Source organism: Theobroma cacao, chromosome 1 (assembly GCF_000208745.1).
Source record: "Theobroma cacao cultivar B97-61/B2 chromosome 1, Criollo_cocoa_genome_V2, whole genome shotgun sequence".
In the NCBI taxonomy this organism is placed as follows: domain Eukaryota; kingdom Viridiplantae; phylum Streptophyta; class Magnoliopsida; order Malvales; family Malvaceae; genus Theobroma; species Theobroma cacao.
In genome coordinates this window covers 6810895-6834505 of record NC_030850.1, presented here as the reverse complement: position 1 = coordinate 6834505, position 23611 = coordinate 6810895, and the positions used below count along the sequence as shown (strand labels likewise).

General features: G+C 34.8%; 3 protein-coding genes across 5 annotated transcripts; all 3 read right to left on the bottom strand.

The window, feature by feature from the left end:
- On the bottom strand, positions 2989-14279 carry LOC18611791 (protein TONSOKU). Of its 2 annotated transcripts, none has more exons than XM_018122280.1 (20): positions 13849-14279; positions 12314-13111; positions 10619-10795; positions 10256-10347; positions 9503-9601; positions 8830-9305; positions 8690-8733; positions 8338-8604; positions 7794-7941; positions 6969-7085; positions 6321-6421; positions 6053-6173; positions 5746-5858; positions 5316-5427; positions 5026-5130; positions 4870-4936; positions 4643-4763; positions 4359-4532; positions 3857-3974; positions 2989-3774 (listed from the first exon to the last, which is right to left on the bottom strand). In XM_018122280.1, the coding sequence occupies exons 1-20, from the start codon at positions 14122-14124 to the stop codon at positions 3233-3235; spliced, it is 4068 nt and encodes a 1355-aa protein (XP_017977769.1). In that variant the 5' UTR covers positions 14125-14279; the 3' UTR covers positions 2989-3232. The 2 variants fall into 2 exon arrangements, with proteins under 2 accessions (XP_017977769.1, XP_007048291.2); XM_007048229.2 differs by having other exon boundaries at positions 8521-8604; positions 13849-14278.
- LOC18611790 (probable serine/threonine-protein kinase WNK6) lies at positions 14857-18824 on the bottom strand. 2 transcript variants are annotated; one of them, XM_018114376.1, is made up of 8 exons: positions 18603-18824; positions 17891-17995; positions 17513-17550; positions 17102-17329; positions 16784-17004; positions 16503-16660; positions 16007-16421; positions 14857-15913 (listed from the first exon to the last, which is right to left on the bottom strand). In XM_018114376.1, exons 2-8 carry the CDS (start codon positions 17984-17986, stop codon positions 15108-15110), a joined length of 1962 nt encoding a protein of 653 aa, XP_017969865.1. In that variant the 5' UTR covers positions 17987-17995; positions 18603-18824; the 3' UTR covers positions 14857-15107. The 2 variants fall into 2 exon arrangements, with proteins under 2 accessions (XP_017969865.1, XP_017969866.1); XM_018114377.1 differs by having other exon boundaries at positions 18700-18824.
- LOC18611789 (transcription termination factor MTERF4, chloroplastic) lies at positions 20669-22905 on the bottom strand. Its single transcript, XM_018121586.1, has one exon. It carries the CDS (start codon positions 22653-22655, stop codon positions 21141-21143), a length of 1515 nt encoding a protein of 504 aa, XP_017977075.1. The 5' UTR covers positions 22656-22905; the 3' UTR covers positions 20669-21140.

Sequence of the window (23611 nt, the reverse complement as noted above, 5' to 3'; positions counted from 1 at the left end):
TTGGAATTAAAAAAATTAGAGCTTATGGAAATTAATTACGTTGAAGAAATCCAGCTAATGATGATTTTCAGAACCTAAGACGCTTACTTTTGCCACGTTTTGTCGTTTAAAGACGGCGAATAATGAACACTTTTTTAATATGCTAAGATAATGCATAAAACTTAGCTTTCATTTCCTCATGAATGAGTCCCCCAAGTTTTATGATGGTAATGCCCAATCCACTATTGGAGGAATGATTCATTGCCCAAATTAAGGGCAGGCCTTCACACAAATGACACAACTCAAAGTTAACTGTTGTAAAAGAAATTAATAATGACCAATGACTGCAGCCAGCAAAGGTAAAAAATTGAATTTTAGGTCCCACAGCAATTAATTACTGAATCTAGCTTTTTAGAAGTGGGGGAAAAAACATACCAATTAGCTGGAAAAATTATTCATCATGTTAATCATGAATGAATTTACACATTCAAAATGATATATTTTAGTGGTGTATATATATATATATTATTGTGTCAAAAATTATTAAATAGACTCATTATTTAAAATTATTATTTCAAAATGAAGTAATTAAATCAAATGAATCCTCTTTAAATTAACGGTAATTGAATCATAGATTCATTTGTGTTAAATTATGATTTGGTATAGAATTTGAGGAGATAAGAAGGTTTTATATAATAATTTTTCAGGCAAGACATAGATTGCATCAGTGGAAATAAGTGTATACAAAGAAAGCATTAGTTAGGACAAAGCATTGAAATCAAAGCTTTGTGATGGCTTGGCGCATATATACATATATATAGCTGGTAGACAGCCAGGGAAATTTCTTACACAGGATTGATATATGAATTATTGGAAGTGTGACAAACAAGTTTACCTAATCGAAATCATCAAGGACAAGAGGGCGACAACAGAAGAAAGAAAAATTTCTTGGAATGGATTCCAGTAGAGTGGATATCTCAATTGCAATGAATAATTGTACAAACAACTTCATAAAGGAAGAACACTCTAGCAATAAATGATATGTCATATAACTCAGAAATGGTTGCATGCCCCTCCACTTTCCACTTTTTGTACTATTTCAATGGCTACCTTATATGTGTGTATATATATATCTACAAACTCATAACTTATGTAACACATAATTATGGATAATTACTATTTATACTGCTATTTGCTACTGACATTCACATGGTTTATGGGAAGGATATAACTTACTTGTATATTTTGGCTATGTCTTAATGAAAGGATCAAGAGGATATGAATAATGCATACCAAAATTGAAGAGAGAGTCCATCATGATATGTTTAGATGATTTAATGGACTCCCAAATGATTGATGCCCAAAAATATAATGGTGATTTCAATAACGGGATTTAGGGTTCATAATTACCCTTAATTGACTCCAACAATTATGTTCAATATGAATTACATGTGTGATTAGAAAATATTGAATTTTTTTTTCTTTTCTTCTTGCAGGCAATTAATTTCTCATGTCCCAAATAATATAAGAGCATTAATCTTATTCGAACGTGGCACCTTTCATTTGTCACTCAAATTATTCTAAATCATTGTTCCATTTTCCTTTTTGCTGAATCAAGCATCATTTACATTTCAATTTTCAATTAATTGGATACGAGTTGTGGCATTATTACACTCTGAGCACCTAAATGAAATATACATTCACATTTTGTGATTGTATATAATGTACAAATCCATTAACTGGCATACACCGCCTTATTTCCATCCCATGAGAATGAATCATTATAAAATACATCATCATCATCATCATCATCATCAGCATCATTTACCCATGCCATTCTGTGTAGTGGTAGAAATATCATCATGTAGGCATTGTTTGGTCGTTACTATTTCTTGAAAAATAATGAATAATTAAAATGTAACACGTATCAATCTTAACATATATAATTATTTTCATTTATAATGTACAAAACCTAGTCTACTCATTTGCATATGACACCTAATTTAAGCAATGAATTACTCAACATGATGATCCTACTCATAGCACTCCAGGGAAATAAATGGAAAACAGTATCATTTGCCTCATAATGCTAACAGTATATACACCGTGATGTTATTATTATACCAATATATATAGGAAATTAGGCAATTATTTCTATTGTTTACATTTTTTATTAGCAAAGAAATGTACCATCATTTACGCTATACAGAGAGTTGAAAAATTCTGAAAGGGAGAAAACAGACACCAGTGCTTTTGTTTTTTTCTTGATTTAATTTTTAGTGAAGCGTTATGTATTTAGTCTCTGTTAGGAGCTCCATTATTGAGATTCCATTCATGTATTGTCCTATACCTAAAAGTGATTAAAGACCCAAACGTGTGCATATATAATAAATCCAGATTAATCCATATACAAAATGGAATATAATCACACTAATAATGTTGAGAACAAGACTCAAGACTTTGACTCGAGAATAACTAAAAACGTGAATGTTCTGTTTAAAGAATTAGTTCAATTTCTTTATCTAACAATGTCGAAAAAAAAAATTACAAATAAGAAACATTTGTGGGCCTTTCTTTAGCAAAATCAAAGTATATATGAGCTGAGGTGAATCATATTCATCATAAGAAAAAGATTTGCCTACTGATTATGTAATAAAATTAATAGCATTTATATATATATATGTATAAGAAATTGCAGCAGAAAGAAAAGAATAGTTAAACTTTAAGAATACTGAGCAGAATCCCATAAGTAGATGTGTTTTAAGCTTTTACATTCGAATCCCGTTTGACTTGGACAGCTCAACATATCTCCTGCTCAAAGGCAGAAGTTCATTCGATTTAAAAATACTGTAGAATCAGAGCTTTGTGCCCTAATTAGTTGCATTGCTACGTATTAGTATTGGATCCGACATAGTCAGATATTATGACATTGGACCAATTCATCACATGAATTAACCTAGAGCTTGGGCTTGGGCTTAGCATAGGCTTTTGGAACTTGGAACTTAGTTCTTGATCCAATTCAATTTTTTCACTCTCGGTCGAGAAAATATATACATCTACTAATCCTTGATATGCCATCAAGTAGCTATACACTTCCCAATCAGTTGAACCGATACAATACAAATCCTGCCGAAATTATGGTTAAAAATGGCTGACAGGAACAAAATCAGTGGGAATATGTTGCTACGATGAGTGGTTTGTTACTATGAAGGTAATCATACAACGTGTCAATATCCACCCAGAAGCAATAGATTTAATCCTTTTTGCAGCAGGATTTGACTCTACAACACTTATTTACTTCCACTGACAAATGGATTGTCTGATTATCAATGTGCCGCCAAGCTAAACCAACCCTTGAACCTGATGACCAAGCATTGAATAAAGCTTCGGAAGCTTCAACTGAGAACCCATTATTGCTAAGATCTAACACCTGCAACTGCTTTACCATGCCAATGGCAGTGGAAAGATCTTGAATGAACTGGCACTCCATAGACGAATTTCTTTGGCATGAGCTTGCACAGCTGTCATCGAACTCACATGCAGCTGTTCCTACCCTTACCTCATCATCTTCGCTATCAGCAACTTCAAGCTTACAGCAGTCTGCGTTAATAACACACATGCCCTGCTCAACATCACATTCCTTGGAAACACATTGATTAAGATACGGTTCAGATATGGTGTGGTCTGGCTGTAAGTACTCTGAGCTCTCTTTTGTCAATTTATCACATTGTATAGTTAACTGCTTATTCGTATCAGCATTATCAGCAAGATTGAGCTCTTCTAGAGAGTCATTCTCTGCAAGGAAAACCAACTTTGAAATTAGAAAATTAAATTTTGATAGAAATATTAAAAACGATAGTGGAATTGGTAATTTAACCTGCTAGTGCCTGAATTATTTGAAGAATTCCAGCCATCCCCAGCTGACACTTGTTCAGGATCAAAGCTTTTAGACAACATTGAGGATTGATAAGCAGTGATGCTAATGCATTGCCACCCTGTGTTCATAGCTCCAATCATATTCCACAGAAAAGTAATCTTAAATTCAAAGCTGAAGAAAAATTATAGCGTCAATTGTTCTCTCATGTTCTATCTTATCTTCACAATTTAAGGTAAATCCACATAGTGTGCACAAAATAAAAGCTATAGATTTCCATAACATACTCTCTAAAATAAACAAAAATGATGTTACACTAGCCCCAGAACAGACAAACTGCACCAGTGTCTCAAATCCAAAATCCAAAACCTGCAGTTCGTACTAATTTTAAACAGTTTTTTGCAAGGTACTTGCATACAGCAAAATGTCATAATCTGATATATATATATATATATATATATATATAACNTTATATATATATATATATATATATATATATACAAACCTCTAGCATAATGGGATTTCCTCCAAGGTTGAGCTCAAGAATGCCACTAATGAAAGTAACATCGGTGTTAAGTTGATAAACGTATGTAGATGTTACTCCACAATAAGACAGATCAAGTTTCAAAGGCTCCTGAGTTGAGCTGAACAATGATTGAGTCAATCCTAGTGCTCCATCCTACAAATGACATCAGAACCCAATCACAAGCAGAAAAAGAAAGTTAAGCCATGCACTCGAAGCAAACTAATATTGAAGTAAAAGAAATGGGAACATGAAATTTTGCTTACAGTTCCTATACCAGTGCCCTCAAGCATCAATCGTGACAGACATGAGGTTTTAGCAAGGTAGCAAAGGCCATCAACCACAGGCTTGCTTAGTTTTAAGCCATTTAAACTAAGATCTGAAAATCTGAAAAAAATAATACATTAGCAAGACTGAAGCTTAGGTGCTTCTGCATTTATAAATTATAAACTACATCAAGAAAAACAAAACAAAAGTTCTCTGTGTCTTAAACCTTTTCATTTTAGCAAGTTTGCCCAATAAATTAGTGATGGCATTCCCAGATATAGGGTTGTTATATCCTGCCAAAAGAGTGATGCTTAGAGAGCTTTTCTGAAGAAAAAAAAAGAAGGGAATTATGGAGGATTATTCACTGATTTGATAAGCATACCTATGAGAAGTTGTGATAGGGCAGATCCAGTACCAAGTGCATCAGCAACCTTTTGAATTGTTCTGGAAGTAATGGAACAGCGCTCTACATTCAAGCTGAACAGGGCTAAAGATCAAAGAGGACATCAGCTGATATATTCAAGCAAAAGAATCTATATTCATTTAATACAAAACAGAGATTTTCATCTGACAACACCATTATTCCAAAGGCAAAAACTAATCAATAAGCCATTTAGTAAATGTAATGAAACCTATATTAAAATTGACTGAACAGTAAGGATTGCAATTTACCTTTGCACTTTTCAAGGATGGTTGATAAATATGATCCACATGCATCAGTGAGACGATTACCAGAGATATTAAGTACTTCAAGTCGAGTGAACAGCACAGGGCACTCACAAATCTGATAATCAGGGAAATTTGAACATATTAGGACACCAAAAAAAGGTGTTAATTACTCGAACTGCACTAATAATGAATTAGAAGATTATTTTCTGTGAAGAATATCAGCATTCTCGCAATATTTAAGTATAACATTCAAATATAACTACCATGCTTCAGTGTTGGGAGAAAGAATTGAACCTTGAAATACAAAGTTATAGATGAAAAGCCCATCGCCAAACAAAGGATGTTGTTTCATTTAAAAAGAGAATGAAACAAATAATACACTTTGAAGCTCTGAACTTGCAGAATGAAAATGGTCTTAATGTTAGCTACCAACCTGGAATAAAGCAGTAGGACCAAATCGATTGCAATGCAAATCCAAAGTCAAGTCAGCATATTTTTGGCCTGATGATGAAAAAAATTGTTGGAGTTTCTCCATTGTTGCATTTCCTGGCAAACAGCAACCATTGGACCACTAATAATTAAAGGAATTCAGGATTATTCATTTTCAAGAGAAACTACAACCTGAAATAATTGACTGATTTTGTTCATGAAATATATCAAAACAAATGGTGAATAACAATTTGTAGACTGACAATACATGCAAACTTCAATGAAGATGGAACAGAAATGGGATTTTATACCTAACAAGTTGTGAGAAAGGTCTAGCATGGCAACCCCTTTATGTGTATACAAGGCATTCAACAATGGAGTTACTGATATATCTTGCAGTTCACATTCAGACACATCAACGTCATCCTCTATCTGGTACACAAAAAGTAAATAGAAAATTGAATAAAACTATTTAGGCTTCCAAGTATGATGTAATGGGCTACCCTGCAGCAATTTGTACAATGCATAACAATATAAAGTTGCATCACCAACAAACTACTATTAAATCTACATTCTTACCTCTGAAACATACAATTTTTTAAGCAACTTCATATTTGGTGCCTCAGATAATTCATTGCAGCTGTCAATATACAATTTCATCAAGCGCTTCTGGACCCATCCTGTGAAGATAACTCATGAGATGTAAATCATCTCCTAGCAATGAAATTCATATAAGGAAAAGTTAAAACAATACGACAACTATAATGCACAGAGTAATCTGGCTAGCTATTTCTGGCTTGAAAATGTTCTAGAAGTCTACAGCATCATACATGGTCAAACATTGTTTCTTGACTGTAGAATATTAAGATTCATAATTCAGTTTGGGGAAACATCTTTGGATGATCCGTACTCTAAACATCTCAAAGAAGCATGCACAAGACAACCAGTTGACAGTGCACATAAATCAGGATTAAACAGCTAAAATGGTACTTTGCCATGTTAAAAACTGAAATCCTGTTCATATAACTTGATTGACACTAATCCTTCACACAGGAGGTAGTGTTGGCAATTTGACATGAACAAGAAAGAAATGCACTTCGAAACAGGAATAATTTAGCTTAGACACAGCAGCACCAAAATAAATGCCATGGTAATTAGGCCTGCAGGAACTATTGGAATCTATAAATATCATTACTTTGGATGATGGAAGTCAATTGTTACACATACCATCAATAACAACATCAACCAAAACCTTCCTCATATGATTCCTAAGAGCATCAAAGTTTTCAAAGGATTCCAGAGGTCTCCCACCACATTCCATGTTCTGAATGATGGGCAACAGACCTAATAAGACACCATTCACAAAACTGTAAGAAATCTGGAGAGAACTAAAGATAATTGAACAAGAGAGAGGAGTAACAATGCAGCAATTACAGCAAATGATGAGTAAAGAAAAAGGAAGAAAGAAGTGATGATAGCAACCACAAGAACTCTTCATTTCCTTTCACAAGAGTTTCATTAGTGGCATTATATATATTTATTAAAAAATTTGTTGCCAAAAGCAAGTCTTAATGGTATGCAAAAGTGCATGCCCTGTTGGTAGTGTCCTTAGGCACATGTTCAAGATTTAACCATTTCTGTCCCCAATTCAATATTAAGAAGAGTTGTATAATTCTTTATTGCCACCATTTGTGACTTCAATTCTTCATATTAAAGCCATTTCTATGACATTCCACTGCCAAGCAACTTCAATAGTATTATACTAACCACAATATCTGTAAAAGTACTGCCACTTTACTTCAAATAAAGAATTGTTTGAGACATGCAATATTTGACCAGATTTTAAGGTGTTGATTGGTCAATATCTTGAATTACTTTAACATCCTTTCTTATTTCAATCACTGCAGAAGCTTAAAGATCGCTACATTCTTGACAATGCACACAATTCAATTGTAACTCTGTCATTCTAGACCAGTTACGCTTTCCACTGTTCTCACCCACCCAGAATTTTTTTAATAAAGAAACTGGTAAATTTTGACAATAAGTCCTTACCCTTTGATCTCTTCTCTACAGGAAGCTGCAAATAATATAAGCAAGCTAGTTCAACCTCCAAAGACTCCATGCTTATCTTATCGCCAATCATAAATGAGCTCAATTCCACATTTATCATGCTGGTATCAACTTTGAATGTTATGCAGCCCTACAGCATAACCAGCAGAATAAGCAAACAAAAGAATTCATAATTATAGCAACATTACATAAAAAGGCATCTAAGAAACCATTAAGGCCGCCTGTGCTCCAAAAAAATGCATATGAACAACAGAGATTTTTAACAATCACTTTTTCATTAGAACATTGCATTCAATTTTGCAGACACATTGTTGAAGTTCTAGTATAAGGAGAAGTTAAAGGATTAGCCACAGATTTCAGAGGAGGGAATGGACCAAACACATTTTATTTATTGACAAACTTGTCAAAAGAAAAATGCATAGGCAGCACTACCTACTCATTTGCACATTTTACATTTTCCATAAAAAGTATGACAACAATCACTGACCAAATTAAGCAGTACATAAAAAGCATGAGAAACACTAACATCATCCTCATTATCAGTAGTATGCAACTTGAGATGAGGAGCATTATGTTCGTGCAGTAAGTTCTCAGAGGCATTGATGTCACATTTCAAAGTGCTAGCAGCAAAACCAGAAACAATAACAACTTCGGCATCACTTAAAGATCTGTTAATTTTTCCATTCGAAACAGTTATATTGGGGCTCACAGATTTGTATGAACAAATGCTTTCTTCAATATTGACAAGATTGCAGTGCTGGATGGGACTTTTGGAGGGAACTGGGGAGAAATCCTGCCAAACAAAAGGAGTATGCAATTACGCACCAATTTCACAAGGTTAACAATATTCTTCAGGACTACTCCAGTTGCTTATATACCTGAGATTTATAATCAGAACGGACAGGACCACTTTTACTCTTAACTGCAGTCAGGGGAAATGATACATTTACATTTACGTCATTACCTTAAACCTTTAACAGGAACAAAAGAACATATGTCAAATACACTAACAACTCACATTCGTTTGAAGCAGCAACATTAACTGGACATTCATGCAGCCTTCCTGCAGAGCCTTCTACTTCATCATGCATGTCACCTTCATCATCCGAGAGGACTACACGAACACGTTTACGACCAACAACTGTTTGCTGATTTCTTGTTGATTTGGACAAACTACTTGGAAAAGCTTCATCTGGCTCAGTAGAAATATTGTATTTTCCTGAGGGGGCTGTTTCAGTTTTGGATGATCTTTTGCTGGGTCGGATAAGTGAAATTAGAGGTAAATCATCATTCAGCTCTCCACTAGCAGCTAAAGATGCTGATTTGTTAGAATTGGATTTACTCATCACCCCTGAGTATGCATTAGACATGTTATCTGAGCAATGATCATCCCCTTCTGTGTCAGTTTCAGAGCAGCAATCCATTGTGACATGTTTTGCTTCAAGCTCCTTAGTTTTTGACTGTTTCAATTTGTCAATTTCAAGCTGCAACCTCCTACAGAATAGCAATGTTCTTAAGCAAATAATAAAGACCAATGTCTCTTAAGTCCAAAAAGACAATATCATGAATCTATATTTGGCCCTCAAAATCTTTAAAATCTAAACAAATTACCTTTTTGAATTGTGGAAACTCCAATTGCAAAAGTTACAAGCTTGCAGCTAAATAATCAGGGCTCATGTAAGCAAATTTACCTGGCCTCTTCAACATGGTCAAATCTTATCATGTGGCTATAATGCATATTCTCCAATGCAGAAATCTGAACAGAAGGAAGCTTAGCTTTAGCAGCAATCCTGCAGTATGGTAAAACAGAGCACAAATTAAACTTTTAAACTAATAAAGCAAGCACAAGTTAAATTCATTGGTTGGTTTTGAAAACTCAAAAAATAATGACCTGGTGTGCTAGGATGACAATGATTTACACATGCAAAACAAATAATCAGAAATTTAAGCAAATACTTTGGTTGCAAACACTTGCAATTTGCTAAAATGGCACAAGACATTGTTTTGGAATACCTTATTGTCATAACTTCAACAATCAACAACCAAAAGGAAAAATTAAAGCATCCAATGACTGCAAAAGAAACAAAGGTAAATCCTTTGATCCAACTACTTAAATTTAGATTTAAATAACTTAACAACATGAAAGACGGGGCTCAGAAATGCAAGGTCTGTCCTGAAGCCTCTGAAATTGACACTTCTATGTGTGTTTATGAGAGCTCAAAGGGAAGACCTCATTAAAGGATCTATTTCCATTGGTTCCAAATAGTAGGAAATGACAAATTCTTGTTTACTACTTTTCAGAAACTTATTTGCCATTTTTAAAAATTTTTCACCAAATGATTTTCAACATGACCCAACTCCAAAATTTTGAAAATGGAATAGTAAACAGAAAGCAAAAAAAAAAAACAAATGGCACCTAAAAAAGTAAAGATAGAAAAAGTGACCTGCAGCCCTCTTCAAATGCCTCAAGTGCTCCAGTCCAATCACCACTGCAGTCCAAAACATCACCAATATTGATTTTTGCCAATGCTTGACCCTGAAGTTAACAACAGTTAATAATTTATCTACCTCCAAGCATAAAACACATTCAAGAACAATGCATTGGCTACAAAACCCTTCCCTAAAGCAGGACCAACAACATCTCTGAATCCCAAGCAACACAAATTAAGTTTTGTACTTTGATTATCAAGATCATTTACAAATAAAAAACATAAAACAATTGTTAGTTTCAATTAATTATACTTCAGTAAAACAACAAACTTGAGAATCGTATATTAAACAGATCATAAAACTAATACCAAGCTCACCTCCAGATTTCCAATTAACTTGTATCCTTCCCAACTCTTTGTGTACCATTTAATGGCTTTGCTGAAGTTCCTGAGCTTCTGGTATGATTCTCCAACAACTAAAAATGCATCACTCAGCTTTTCCTTATCACAAAGTTCACTTGCTATGCTCTTCTTCCTTTTGGCAAATTCACGATGCTAAACATAAATATTCAAAACATAAGCGGGACAATATTGAATATGCAAGAACATATCTAAAATACTCTCCTACTACAAGAGCCCATGACATTATACAGATATTACTTGCACAATTCTACATCCTGCTAAAATATTATCAATATAAACAGCAATGCTAAAAGCAAACATGAAAACACCAATATCTGACTACACTCCAACAATAAGCTTTGATGCATATTAAGAAATTAAGATGGCTTACTTCCACTATGGAAGCCATTTAAGAAGCCTTATATACACCTACATAAATTTAAGAAACTTATCCATCTTTTGGTTTAAGGTCCTCTTCTAGTCTAGGTTTTTCTGGACTTCTTTCAACTTTTAAGAGTCAACCCACCCATCTTCCCTGAATCACTGGACAACAAATCTATGAAAAGAGCACCAGTAGCCTTTGCAAATACATGTTTTAGTAAATGTATAAGAGAATAACTTTTTCCAGTTTTCCTTTGCCCAGGAGTATTTTAAACATTGAAACTTCCATTTGATGGTGCAAAGACTGACTTTGGACAGCCTAGTATTTTCTCTTTCTCCTACTTTTCTATTTTTTTATTTCTAACCCTTCATGTCTAATTGCAGCCTAAAGTAGAGAGGAGCTGAAAAAATCAGAGCAAAACTACAAGAAACACAATCCATCCCCCAAACCCTCTAAAACCAAGCTATAACCACCTAAGTTTTTTCAGCAATTAAATCTCTTTTTCTGAGCCCTTATGACCCCTTAAACTAGTAAGCAAACAAACCATAACGGATAGTCCACAACATACAGTGAGAATCTGATGGTACTGGATCATGCTCATTCTTAAACATCCCTGAATTGTCTTTTCTTTTCTTCTACTTTGTTGACATTTTACAAATGCACCAAATCTTTCTAAAAGTAGACAATAATCATTCTCAAATCCAAGACAATAATCTCTTAACATAACAAAAGAGTAATTTGCCTAAAACTAAAAGCACAAAATAAATAAGCTGCAATGCCATCTAATATCATTAAGCGTCCAGAACATCTACTCGATATTACTGTCAATGTTCTTTAGTTATATATGCATTAACATGCTCTGTACCCTTTATAGCATATTGATAACCCAAAAGGAAAAAGAACTAACAAGAGATGGCAAAAAAGCATCCCATCCATGCTATTTATTCCATTCAACTATAAAAAGGAACAAAAAAAATGATGAATCAAACACCTCAGTCCCCGCAACCATATTCACATGCAGTATATAAGACAAAGCAAGCTTCAGGGACAAAAAGCTTTTGAGCAAAAAAAAAAAAAGTATGTGGCAGAGCATTGATTTGAAACCATATCAATAGCATAGCAAACGCCAAAGAATTCTGTGCTATTATGTCCAATGCACTTTCAGCATGGGGCTTTAGAAAAATAATGACAATAATTGGATGACATCTAAGTCTGTATTCCATGTTAAAATGCAATTATGCTTGAAAAGAAACAAAAGAAAGAAAAATTCATGTGCAACAGGAACTAACCTTCAGCCATGCAAAGATCATAGCTGATTTCTCAATGAGACGATCTAGACATGAATTCTGCTGTAGCAGAAACTTACGCTCCTCCGGTGTTCCTTTTGCAGTAACCATCTTTCTTCTAAGCTTCTTGAGATTCTGCTCTTCCTTTTTCAGTTCATTCATTACATTAATAGCTTCCTTTACAGTATTGATATTTTGATTGATTTGTGCTGCTAAAGCATCCTCATCTTCCATGGATTTTGCCAAATCAAGTGCCTTCTGGTAGCAAAGTATTGCCTCATCATACTTTTGAACCCTGTAATGCAACTCACCAAGATTAATGTACCCTTTTGCCTCTCCTTGGCAGTGCCCAATTCTCTTACAAATTATTATGTCTTTCTCAATGTGTTCACGTGCTTTGTCCCACCTCCTCAACTCAATATAAACATTTCCCAGATTGTGATGAAGCCTACTACGCCCATCATCATCCTCAGCGACTTCCTCTTCATCACATATCTCCAAACCTTTAGTGAGGAATTTTAGTGCTTCATCCAAGTTATCAAGGTCCATTTCTAGCATACCAATATTATTGTGTGCATCAATATACTCTTTGCGAAAAGAAGACTTATTATTAGGGGGGTTCTCCTTGAGAGTCTGAGCAAGCTCCATGGCACACTTAAAATATTTTTTGGCTTTCCGAACTGAGTAATGGTCACCATCAGATTTTAAAAACATTTCATGGTAGGTACGCCCAAGTTGTGTGCTGGCTCTTTGCTGCTCAACAAGATCATTGGCATCCTTAGCAAGATCCAAATGTTTTTTCTGCAATAAAATAAAAAAATACTGTAATTATTTATCAATCAGAAATGTACCAAACTAAATTTTATTTTTTGGTGCATACGAGACGCACTGGGTTTTGGGCTATACAGCAAGAGGTAAAACTCTGCCATCCCCATCCCATTCTGAAGACTTGAAACTAGGACCTCCAAGTTGAAGTCTCAAGTTCTAAGTATTGGAGCATCCTCTTGAAAACATCAAACTAAATACTAGCCTCCTTGTGGTCTTAGATTTTCGATCTACAAATATATCCTGACTAGAGTGATGGAAATTCTACGTTTGTATTGCAATTAGCCCACTGATCATTTGCCTCAAAACAATGAAAATCTGATATCATTACTTATCCCCACCCCACCACATCCCCAAACCCNAAAAAAAAAAAAGATTGGATACCACCAACTCAACCCCACATTTCCACATTTTCCTATATGTTTTATGCATTTCCTCTCCACCCAAACAAACTACAATCGAATTCTTTAATCCATATTCCACAATTTAAATTTCCTTGGAAATTTTTTTCCGAACTGCCCTTTTTCCCAACCCTCGATTTTCTTTCACATTCCCATGCTTCATATCCTCTCTAACAATGGGCCAAGAATAACCAATGTATCGCAATAGGATTAACAAATCAAAACCGCAAAACATCTCTCTCACCAGGTCAATCAACAAACCCTAAAAAACCAAACACAATCAACCAAAAAAAAAAAGGAAAAACAGATTACCTGATAAATCAACGCATCCTGGTAGTCTTCCAACCTAAGATAGACCTCACCTAGAGCCTGACAAGTGGGAAGCAACTGTTTCTCAGGCAAATACTTGTTCGAAATATCGTAATCGATTCGAAACCACTTGAGTGCCTCCACGTACTCTCCTCTGTTCTTCAGAATATCTCCAATTACATTTGCCCACCTTGCCTCTTCTTGCCTATTCCCTTCCTCTTTGGCTTTCCTGTACGCACGCTTCGCCATGTTTATCTGCAATTCCTCTTCGCGAGCCATGTTGGATGGTGATAGGGGATCTTTGTCTAGGGTATTTGTCTGGAAAATTTTTTTTGACGGAAAAGAGAGAAATTAAGGGTTTGTTTGGGGGAGTTTGGAAATGGGTTGCTTTTTTGAATATTTTTGGTGCCAAAATGAGATCTCCCGCCAAATTTTGACCTCTGTCCGGGCTTAATTGAGGCCCAATTCAGATTTGGGCCGGACTTAATTTTATTTCCATTTTTTTATTTTTAATTTTTTAAAATTAAATATTACTAATACAACTAAGAATTTGAGATTTTATATTTCAATATATATATATATCAATTTCAAGCATATATTCAACACTTTTTTGTTTGAACTAATGTTTATTTTAAAACTCGAAAGAATTTAAGATTTTATATTTCAATAAAATATAAAATTAAAAATCTACATTATTTTTCAAATTTTTTTTTTTTTGGAATCAACAAAACAAAATCTAGTATATTAAAATTAAAAAATATACAAATAAATAAGCCAAAAAAATTACCAAAAAAAAAAAAGGAAGATCAGTTAGGGAGAGGGAAAGGGGGAAATCAGGAGATAGAGAGATGGAAATGAAGAGAGAGAAAGGGAGAGGGAAGGGCAAGGTGTGAAGGCACAATCTGCCCAAAGCTAGGTAGATCCTCTCCCCACTCCCCAAGGGCTAGTTAGGCAGGAGTCCAGGAGATAAAATACATGTAGACCAGGTCACATATCCATCATGGAACCTTCTAAGCAGTTTTATTGTCATGTCATCCACTATACTCTTTAGGATAAAGCAAAATGAAGAACACAACTTCAAGCTCAATTTCTGAAAAGAGTGAAAGAGAAGTTATTATATTAACAATTGACTCTCTCTTCCTACCACTCAGCCACAAAAACGGGGGAAAAAAACAAGAGGCTTCTCTGTCCATAACAAAATATGTACACTTTTGAGGACCATTTACAAAACAAATTTTGGGGAGAAAAAGGGAGAAGATGGACTAGCAAACTGACTGCACCTTTTTCTGGGACAATCTTCTTCTGGTGTCCATGATAGCTTCATGTCTTTTCTTGGATATTTCTTTCATTGCCTCCTGATACTGCAACTCAATCATTTCCAGCTCCAATCTTAATTCCTCATCTCCGTCAGGACGAGTGGGAGAAGACACAGCAGTTGGATTCGCATTCTTACTCTTCACATCAAAGGACAATTCTGCTCCAGACAACAATTTGCTCACACCTCCTTTAAACCTGCATCCACTACTTCCCATAGACCCTGATTCGACGGACGTGGATGAATGAATGGAGCTAAGTTTGTCATTCAACTCATTAGAGTTTGCAGAAGCAAATGACATCTCAGAACCAGAATCTTCTGCCATGATTGTATTCTGGTTACCAAAATCAGCATGAGACATTTTTCCATTAAGTCTCACTGAACTGAATGCTTGCCTTGTTGATTCATCAGATCCTCTTAAAGTGCTAACGTCACAACAAAGTTTGGACTGTGAACCATCATCAGCTTTACAGGTACGTTGGAAAGACCCCAATGAAGTCTCCCGATATTCTTGTGGCTTAGAGTTCTGATAATCTCTTGAAGAAGTTTGTGTTTTATTTGGAGGAACCAGATGACTAATGGGAACACAAGGTTTCCAACTGGGTATTAAATTCAGTAACAACAAATCAATCAATTCTGCTATGAACACATCATTCTGATCTGCTAGTTCCAGTTGCTCAACCATTTCACTTGAAACTGAGAGGGCAGTATCACTATCAAGGAAGAAGAGGAAATGAATGTTTCTCACACGACCTGCAACAACGTAAAAAGTAATCAAACTATCAAGTTAAGAGTGTAAAGAGAGTAAACGAGAGTGGATATTTTTCCAGTTGGACTATTTTTTACCATTCTGATCAGCTATTCGAAGTATTAATGATACTGAGTTTTCATCATTTCCCTCGCCTTTTAACAAGAAAAGGTTGCCTTTTTTTGTCCTTCGAACCTCCATGCCCAAGGAATTATCAAGAGAATGGATAACAGGCAGCTCGCTATCACTATCAAGATCCACAAAGGATGGTCTATTCCTTGCAGAAGCAGGTGCTTCTGACATCAGGCAGCGGTCTCCAAAGGCTCCCAATTTGGGCATAACAATATCAGGGAGTGGAAAAGGACGATTCTTTGCTGATCCATTTGCTTGAAGAAAGGGGTCCATTAAAAGCTCCTTTGCTGATAATCTTTGAGGTGCTGGGACTAAACACTTCTCAATAAATAGTTTCATCTCTTGATCATTAACCCTAGAAAGGGCAGCGGGCTTTATTCCCTACGAAAGTTTGAAGGAGTAAGGTACTTGACAATATAGGGTGAAGCAGTATTTACAAGCTCAATTAAATAACAAACTTACACATGAAACTTTCTTATATATCTGAGCTGAGTTTCTACACTCGCTGTAAGGATATTCAAAAGTCACCATCTCCAGCATGCACATTCCAAAGGAATATATATCAACCAACTCATTGTAATTCTCATCATACAGCTCTGGTGCCATAAATTCAGGGGTTCCTATCCCATTAAAAAAGAAAATTCAGGGATTCCTATCAGAATATCCATGAAAATAGGTGTACCACCATAAAATGAACATACAGACTAAAAGGAACCATGAAGAAAGGGAAATAGAAAATATACCAATCACACTTTTGGCATTAGACTGCTCCAAAACAGTTGCCAACCCAAGATCACCAATTTTAACTTCACCTTGGTTGCCATTGATAAATATGTTATCACACTTCAAATCCCTATGTATAATTGGTGGGTCATGACTATGCAGGTAATTTAAACCTGTTAAAATCTGTCTTGCCCAACTCTTCACAGCCTTCATGTCAACCTTCTTGTGTTTCTTACGGTACCTAAATCAAATATCACACACACTAACCACGAGGCTAATTTCACTATAAAACAAAAGGTGGAATTCTAGCAAAGATATGATAAGAAGTGTAAACGTACTGTCTGAGGCTTCCTGAGGTGAACAACTCCGTTATAATATTGACAGTCTTCTTTTTATCATCAATCCATGAATTGTAAAACCTTACAATATTACTATGTTTCAAGGATTTCAAAAGACGCACTTCAGAATACAGTCTCTCCAAGTCTTCTGGCTTCTGTAGTACCTCATCAATCCGAACTTGGTTCCATGCCACTTCAATTCCATTAGCTTCATCAAATGCCTTGTAACTGGTTGGTTATAAAATTAAGGAAGCCTACCAACTAAGACAAGATAAACTCTAGCTATAAAAATGATTCGCTTGTTTCTACTCATAGCATTGCTCTATTGTTATACAGTACCAACAGGCATGCTTGGAAAAACAAAATAAAAAATAACTCCAATCCCTCAGATATGATACAGGTAAAGGATACACCGTCTTGAAGGCGCCTCTCCCAAGCACTTCATTATACTGTTAGAATTTGTATCAATCAACAAGATGAAACAGAAGTAGCCACCAGCAGAAGATATAGTTTGGTTTTAGAGAAAATGCAGGATAATCAAAATAGACTGAAAATTCAAATCTCGCAAACAAAAGGTACACCAAATGAATGAACAACCTATAACCTGATACACCTAATAGTTCACTAAGTAAAAATAGATATTCACCTCCACTTTTAAATAAAAAAAAATCAAAGAAGCTACGAAGCATTATTGAAAACTATCGTATCTCTCCTTTTCACATGCTTCGACAACAACCACATAAAAGTTAATAAAAAGTTCAAAATAAACAGATAAAAAAATAATATTACCCTTATGTATCGAGAAGTTGGATCAATCTCGAGAACATCAGGATCAGGCGGCTCGGCATGCGCACCACCATCTTCTGAACTTTCTGTACCTAACATTTTCTAAGCCTAAAATTGCAAATCATAAATTTAAAAAATGGCCCAAAAAAATCAAATTAAAAGTCATTAACTACGACCACTTCAACAATACCATAATTGAAATAACAGTAAACCCATTCCTTATTTAGCTACCATTAATGCTGCTAAAACGCTAAACACAACACACACCAGATATAAATTGCCATCATTAAACAGTAACCGTAAAAAAATCAAGAAAATCTACAAAAAAGAATTAACTAAGGCCTCTTTGGCTTGCTAATTTTGCTATTTGATTTTTTTTTTCTATTTGCTTTGCTTCCCAAAAAACGCAAAAAAGTAAAAGCAAACGACTGAAACCAAACTCCTAATCAATTAACCCTAAACCAATAAACATAAACACAATACCTGTTGTCACGTAACTGTTTTATATTAAGTAAAATTATGTATTTTATTCTTTATTCTTCATTCTTAAAAAATTGCACCTTCAGTTTTCGTTAACGGAACCAAACTATAAGCAATAACCATAAAACCTAATCAGAATTACATAAATCAGGAAACTAATTACAGCTTCATCAGGTAACCAAATCCCCCCCAAAAAGCAACATTCATGTAAATAATAATTTAATTTTCTAAATACCTAAAAAAAACACGAAGAGCTCGATTTTCAGCTTTTCTCCGCAATGCAAAACCAAAGAAATAAGAAAAAGAAAGGCGAGAGGGAAAAGAACCCTAACCCTAATGAAGGAAATTGGGAGGAACGAGAGAGAGAGCAACGGAACAAGTGTCGTTCTGATAGTTCAACTTGAAACAATCTCGTTTTTTTTTTTTTTCTCTCTCTTAAAACCAGCGAAAGCTTGCCAGATGAACATAGAGAAAATCATGTATTTATACTTATCCATTATCGCCTTTTTATTTATTTTAAATGTTTTTCCTAACGTCACTCGCCTGTGATAAAAGTTAGCTTACGTGGGTGTGGCTTCTGAGGTTGTTTGATGTTGTGGGCGTCTTTGGATAGCTAGTTGCGGTGACAGGGAAAGTAGTAGACTGGGTCGGTGGACACGGTGGGACCTTGGATGGATTTTCTTGGTGAAATTAAGAACTTAAAATATCCTATTTGGATAAGGATTTTCGTTTTTGAAGGTAGTTTGGATTAAGATTTTAATTACATGCATTCCTCATCCTGTTAAAATCTTTATTTTGTTTACCATGCCTTTGAAATATCCTTTTTTTTTCCTTTAAATAAAAAAAATTAGTATGGATAAGTGATTCCATTAATTATACCACGATGTTAGACATTGAGAATCATAATAATTTTAAGATAAATCATTGATAAAGCTTGAGTTCGAGATCACTTGCACGTAAATCGTAATCTTATCAACTGATTCTGTTTGCCATTAGGGGATAGGGGTGAGTGTTGGTCTTGGAAAAAGTGGGTTTATAGTTGCACATGCAACCGGTGGAGATGATTTAGTCTCAAGCCTTGGGGGCCAACAGAATCAATTTGGTAGCTTTAAGAAATAACTTTGTTCACATTCCCTTAGCATTCTTCTGCCTGTTTGGAAACTTTATCCAACCAACATATCGAGCATGGTTACTGTTGTGCTAGTCTTGTTCAAAATTCAAAAGATACTATTGTTTATCTATCAATCATGAGTGGCATATACATCTGCAGAACTCCCTACAAAGCAACTCTTAAAGGAGCTTATTTGTTGCTAACACGTTGGAATAATTAGCATTGCAAGAATCAAATTGTATAGCTTGTATTGAAAGAACAACGGTGAATGAAGTGGATAATGGGAGAACTTGGGAGACCATAAGTATCATAATACAAAAACATGTTCATGTTGTAGCACACTAAGTAAAATATCCTGTCAGTTCCATTAGATAACATGTTTAAACTAGCCTGCCTAAGAAGACAACCTCTTGCTTCCCTTTATAAGAAATGCTCACATTTGAAGTGTCAAGGCAAAAATCAGAACAATGCAGTGGATGTTATTCAATGAGGAAGTCTGTTTCGCTAGTATATAAGTGGTCCATAACACATCCAATAATAGCATAAAGAGTACTAAAACCTAAAAAAATCTGTCATGCAAGTTAGTATCAAGGTATCTTACTTCTCATGTGTCGAAGTGTGGAAAGGATCTAAAAGAAACATAGAAAAAAACTGTCAGATTCATGTACGGTCATTATAAGGCAAAACCCAAGTCCTTAATTTCGACAAAAAATCAAGCACATTGCCAAAAGTAAACGACTACAATCATAAGACCAGAAAGGGATCCTTCAAGGCAAATTAAGAATATTTTCTTCTGAAAACATTTAAGTCTTAAAGACTTTGTACACAAAATTGTATTCACTTAGCACATTAAAGCTGCAGACAAACAGTTATATGAATTGAGGTAATTAAATTCAATGCCACAATAAAAAAGAGGCAATGTCAAACTACTAAACATTATTTTAATCGCCCTCACCCTCATATCAATTTGGATAATACTGACAGCAAGCATAAGCAACTTAAAGTTTCAAGCAGTGTGTCTCCACATGCATCTTTATGTATGGAAAATTGTAAATAAAGGAATGACTAAAAGATAATAAGTCAAAGAATTTAACAATGAAACCACAATGATTAGGACAAACCTCGTGTAAACTGTAAAGTGATAAATAGGCTTAAACCCACTTAAATATTTCACCACTGGAGTCACAACATTCAGCAAAATGAAAGCATGAAAAGATCTTACTAGTAGTTTTCATAAGCTTTACAAGAGTGCTATAGATAAGTCCTCAAGCTCATAAAGGACACTAACCTGTGTGTCTATAAGATATCATTGCTGATTTCTCATTGAAACAATCAACAACACAAATTCTGCAGAAGCAGAAACTTACAAAACCCAACTGTGAAGGCAAACCCGGACAATTAATAGCACAAGACATGGTTAACAGGAAACCAAGTTCACAAAATCTTTATAAATAGATAAGCCTATATGACTCTGTTAGTCTATGCAAGTACATGAAGCATGGATGTGCCTGTGCACACACTGTAATTGTAACAATGAATTTAGGGAGAAAATTCAATATGAAACTAAAGAACTGAGCTAGAGGCATACAAGACAAGGAAAATGGAGGAGAGCATAGCAGTTTAAATTACACTTGATTCATTAGTGTAATGAACAAATATTTCCTATAAAGAAACAGTGCGTCTGTAAAGTATTTCATCATCACTCTCATCTTCCTCATCTGACACAATATCATTACCTGGTAGCTCCAATTTCCCACCCATACAAAATGAAGGACCTAAACTTTCTGATTCGATATAATCACCCTCCAATCTCTCTTCAAATCTCTGGTCACTACAGTTTAGGAACCAATTCAATGAGCACCTGATTCCCTTGTTTTGTAACTTAAGGTACCTGGGTTTGATCCTGGATTCCAAGCTGTAAGTAAAGTATTCTGGAAACTCCACAAGCTCTTTCACTGGCCTCCCCATCTCACTCTTGAAATAATAATAGCTTCTCTTCATGAGCTCAACTCGCAGTGCAACCAACTGGGGACATTTCATAACCATCTTGGCTACATCCTCTAATGGCAGTCCCCGCCCCAAAAGAAACTCTATGGGCTTCATAAGCACATGTTGATTAAGGCTAGCAATCTGCGGCATCTTCTCAATAACACGAGCAAACCCATCTGGATCAATCTTGAGCTTCAGATTAAAGAAATACTGTTGTGAAGACAACTTAGCTTTCAAAGGCAACCCAAGAATCTGTGGATACTGTGCTATAACAGAAGCAATCGCTTCCCTCCGCATTCCAAAGCTAATCAAACAATCAACATTTGGCTTAACAGTTTCTTCAAGATCATATCCAAGTAGATATGCCCGTTTCTCCAACATTCTAGCTAAAATCTTCTTCGGCAATCCCAAAGAAACCAAGTAATCCACGAGTGGCTTAATCATAGTCCCAACTCTCATCCCTAAAAAATACGGATATTGTGTCACCATAGGACCAATATCTCTAGGACTAACCCCAATGCTCACTAAGTAAGCAACCGAAGTACTCATTGTCCCTTCAAGCTTAAATCCCAACAGTTCCGGATACTTCTGTAAAACATATCCAATATCCTGCTTCTCCACATCAAGCCCCCTAAGAAACTTAATAACAGGAGCAAGCTCAACAACGACACTCGCATGCAACACTTGTGGATAGTTCTTAACAAACTCCCCTAGTTTCGACTTAGGAATTCCAATTTTTTCCAAGTAACCTAACACAGGTATCATGTTTTTACGCAGGCTACAACCGAGCATGAAAGGGTATTCATTAATATCATCAATAGTCAATCCGAGTTTCTGTAAAAACTCAACACGCCCACTCATAACCTCAACGGTAGAAGGTAATTCTAGATTCTCTAATTCATGAGGGATTATGCCTAAGGTTTTCAGATAATCACAGATTTTGACACGGTTAACTAGCTTTTCTTTTTTGCCTTGAACAACACCCCAAGTGACAGAGGGCATTTGGTACTCGGGGAACTTGGTGGATTGAGTTGAATATTGCGAAACCCCTAAAACCCTTAAAGGATTCTGTATTTGAGCACATGGGTTTTGGAGGGCTTTGAGTTTCGGGCACCTTTGACGGAAAATATATGGGACTTGGAGGATTTTTAAGAGCTTCTGCCTTTTGAGAAGTGCTGATGAGTTCATTTCAAAGATCAAATTTTTGAACTGAAAAATGAAGGGATTGATTTATTGGTGAAAAAAGACTGATATTTGTAAAGAAGAGCTGCAAAGGGACTGGCTTACCTCAAAAATTGCAGGGACAAAACTCAAGCCTGAAGGATGGTTTGCTGTTGCGGTGTTGCTCACAAGGGGAGAAAGGGCCACTCCTAAGTCCCAATAGTTGCCCCGTTTGCTTTTCACTCTTGTGGAGAAGTTTGGGGTCGTAGGGTCGTAGCTTTCGGCCAATTTTGAGCAAAGCGGGTCCAGTGTTTTTTATTTTAAACAAAATATTTTGAAGCCTGCTTGGTGCCAAAAAATTAGAGTAATCTTAATTCTTTTATTTTTCAAAAATTCTCATTATTTTTAACTGCATTGTTTATTATCCTTCATATGTACAATAAAACTCAATTATGAATTGTAAAATTTATACATATAAATATGACATAATACTTAATTATTTAAAAAATTCAAATAATTTTTATTTTCATTATTTTTAATTAAACACTTAAATTTTTATTTTTAATCTTTTTTATGTCACGTGATAAGTTAAATTGTCATAATTAATATAATATGTTGAAGTAACATGATTACATTATAATGTAATAATTTCATCTTCAATTATAACAAATCAATATATTATATAAGCGTAATGTGGTATAAAAAATAATAAATATAATTATAGTAGTATGATAAAAGTTTATTTAATTCAAAATAAAAATATAAAAACTTAATCAAACGTAATAAAAATAAAAAATTTTAAATATTTTAAAATTAAATTTTAAAATATTATACCTATAANATTTTATTTTTATGATTTTATTTGTGATTCAATTATTATTATTATTATTATTATTATTATTGTTATTATTATTACTTGTGTCTTTGTTTAAAAAAATTTACGTGCTTAAAGGAAGCAACATAATTTTTTATATTTCAAGTTG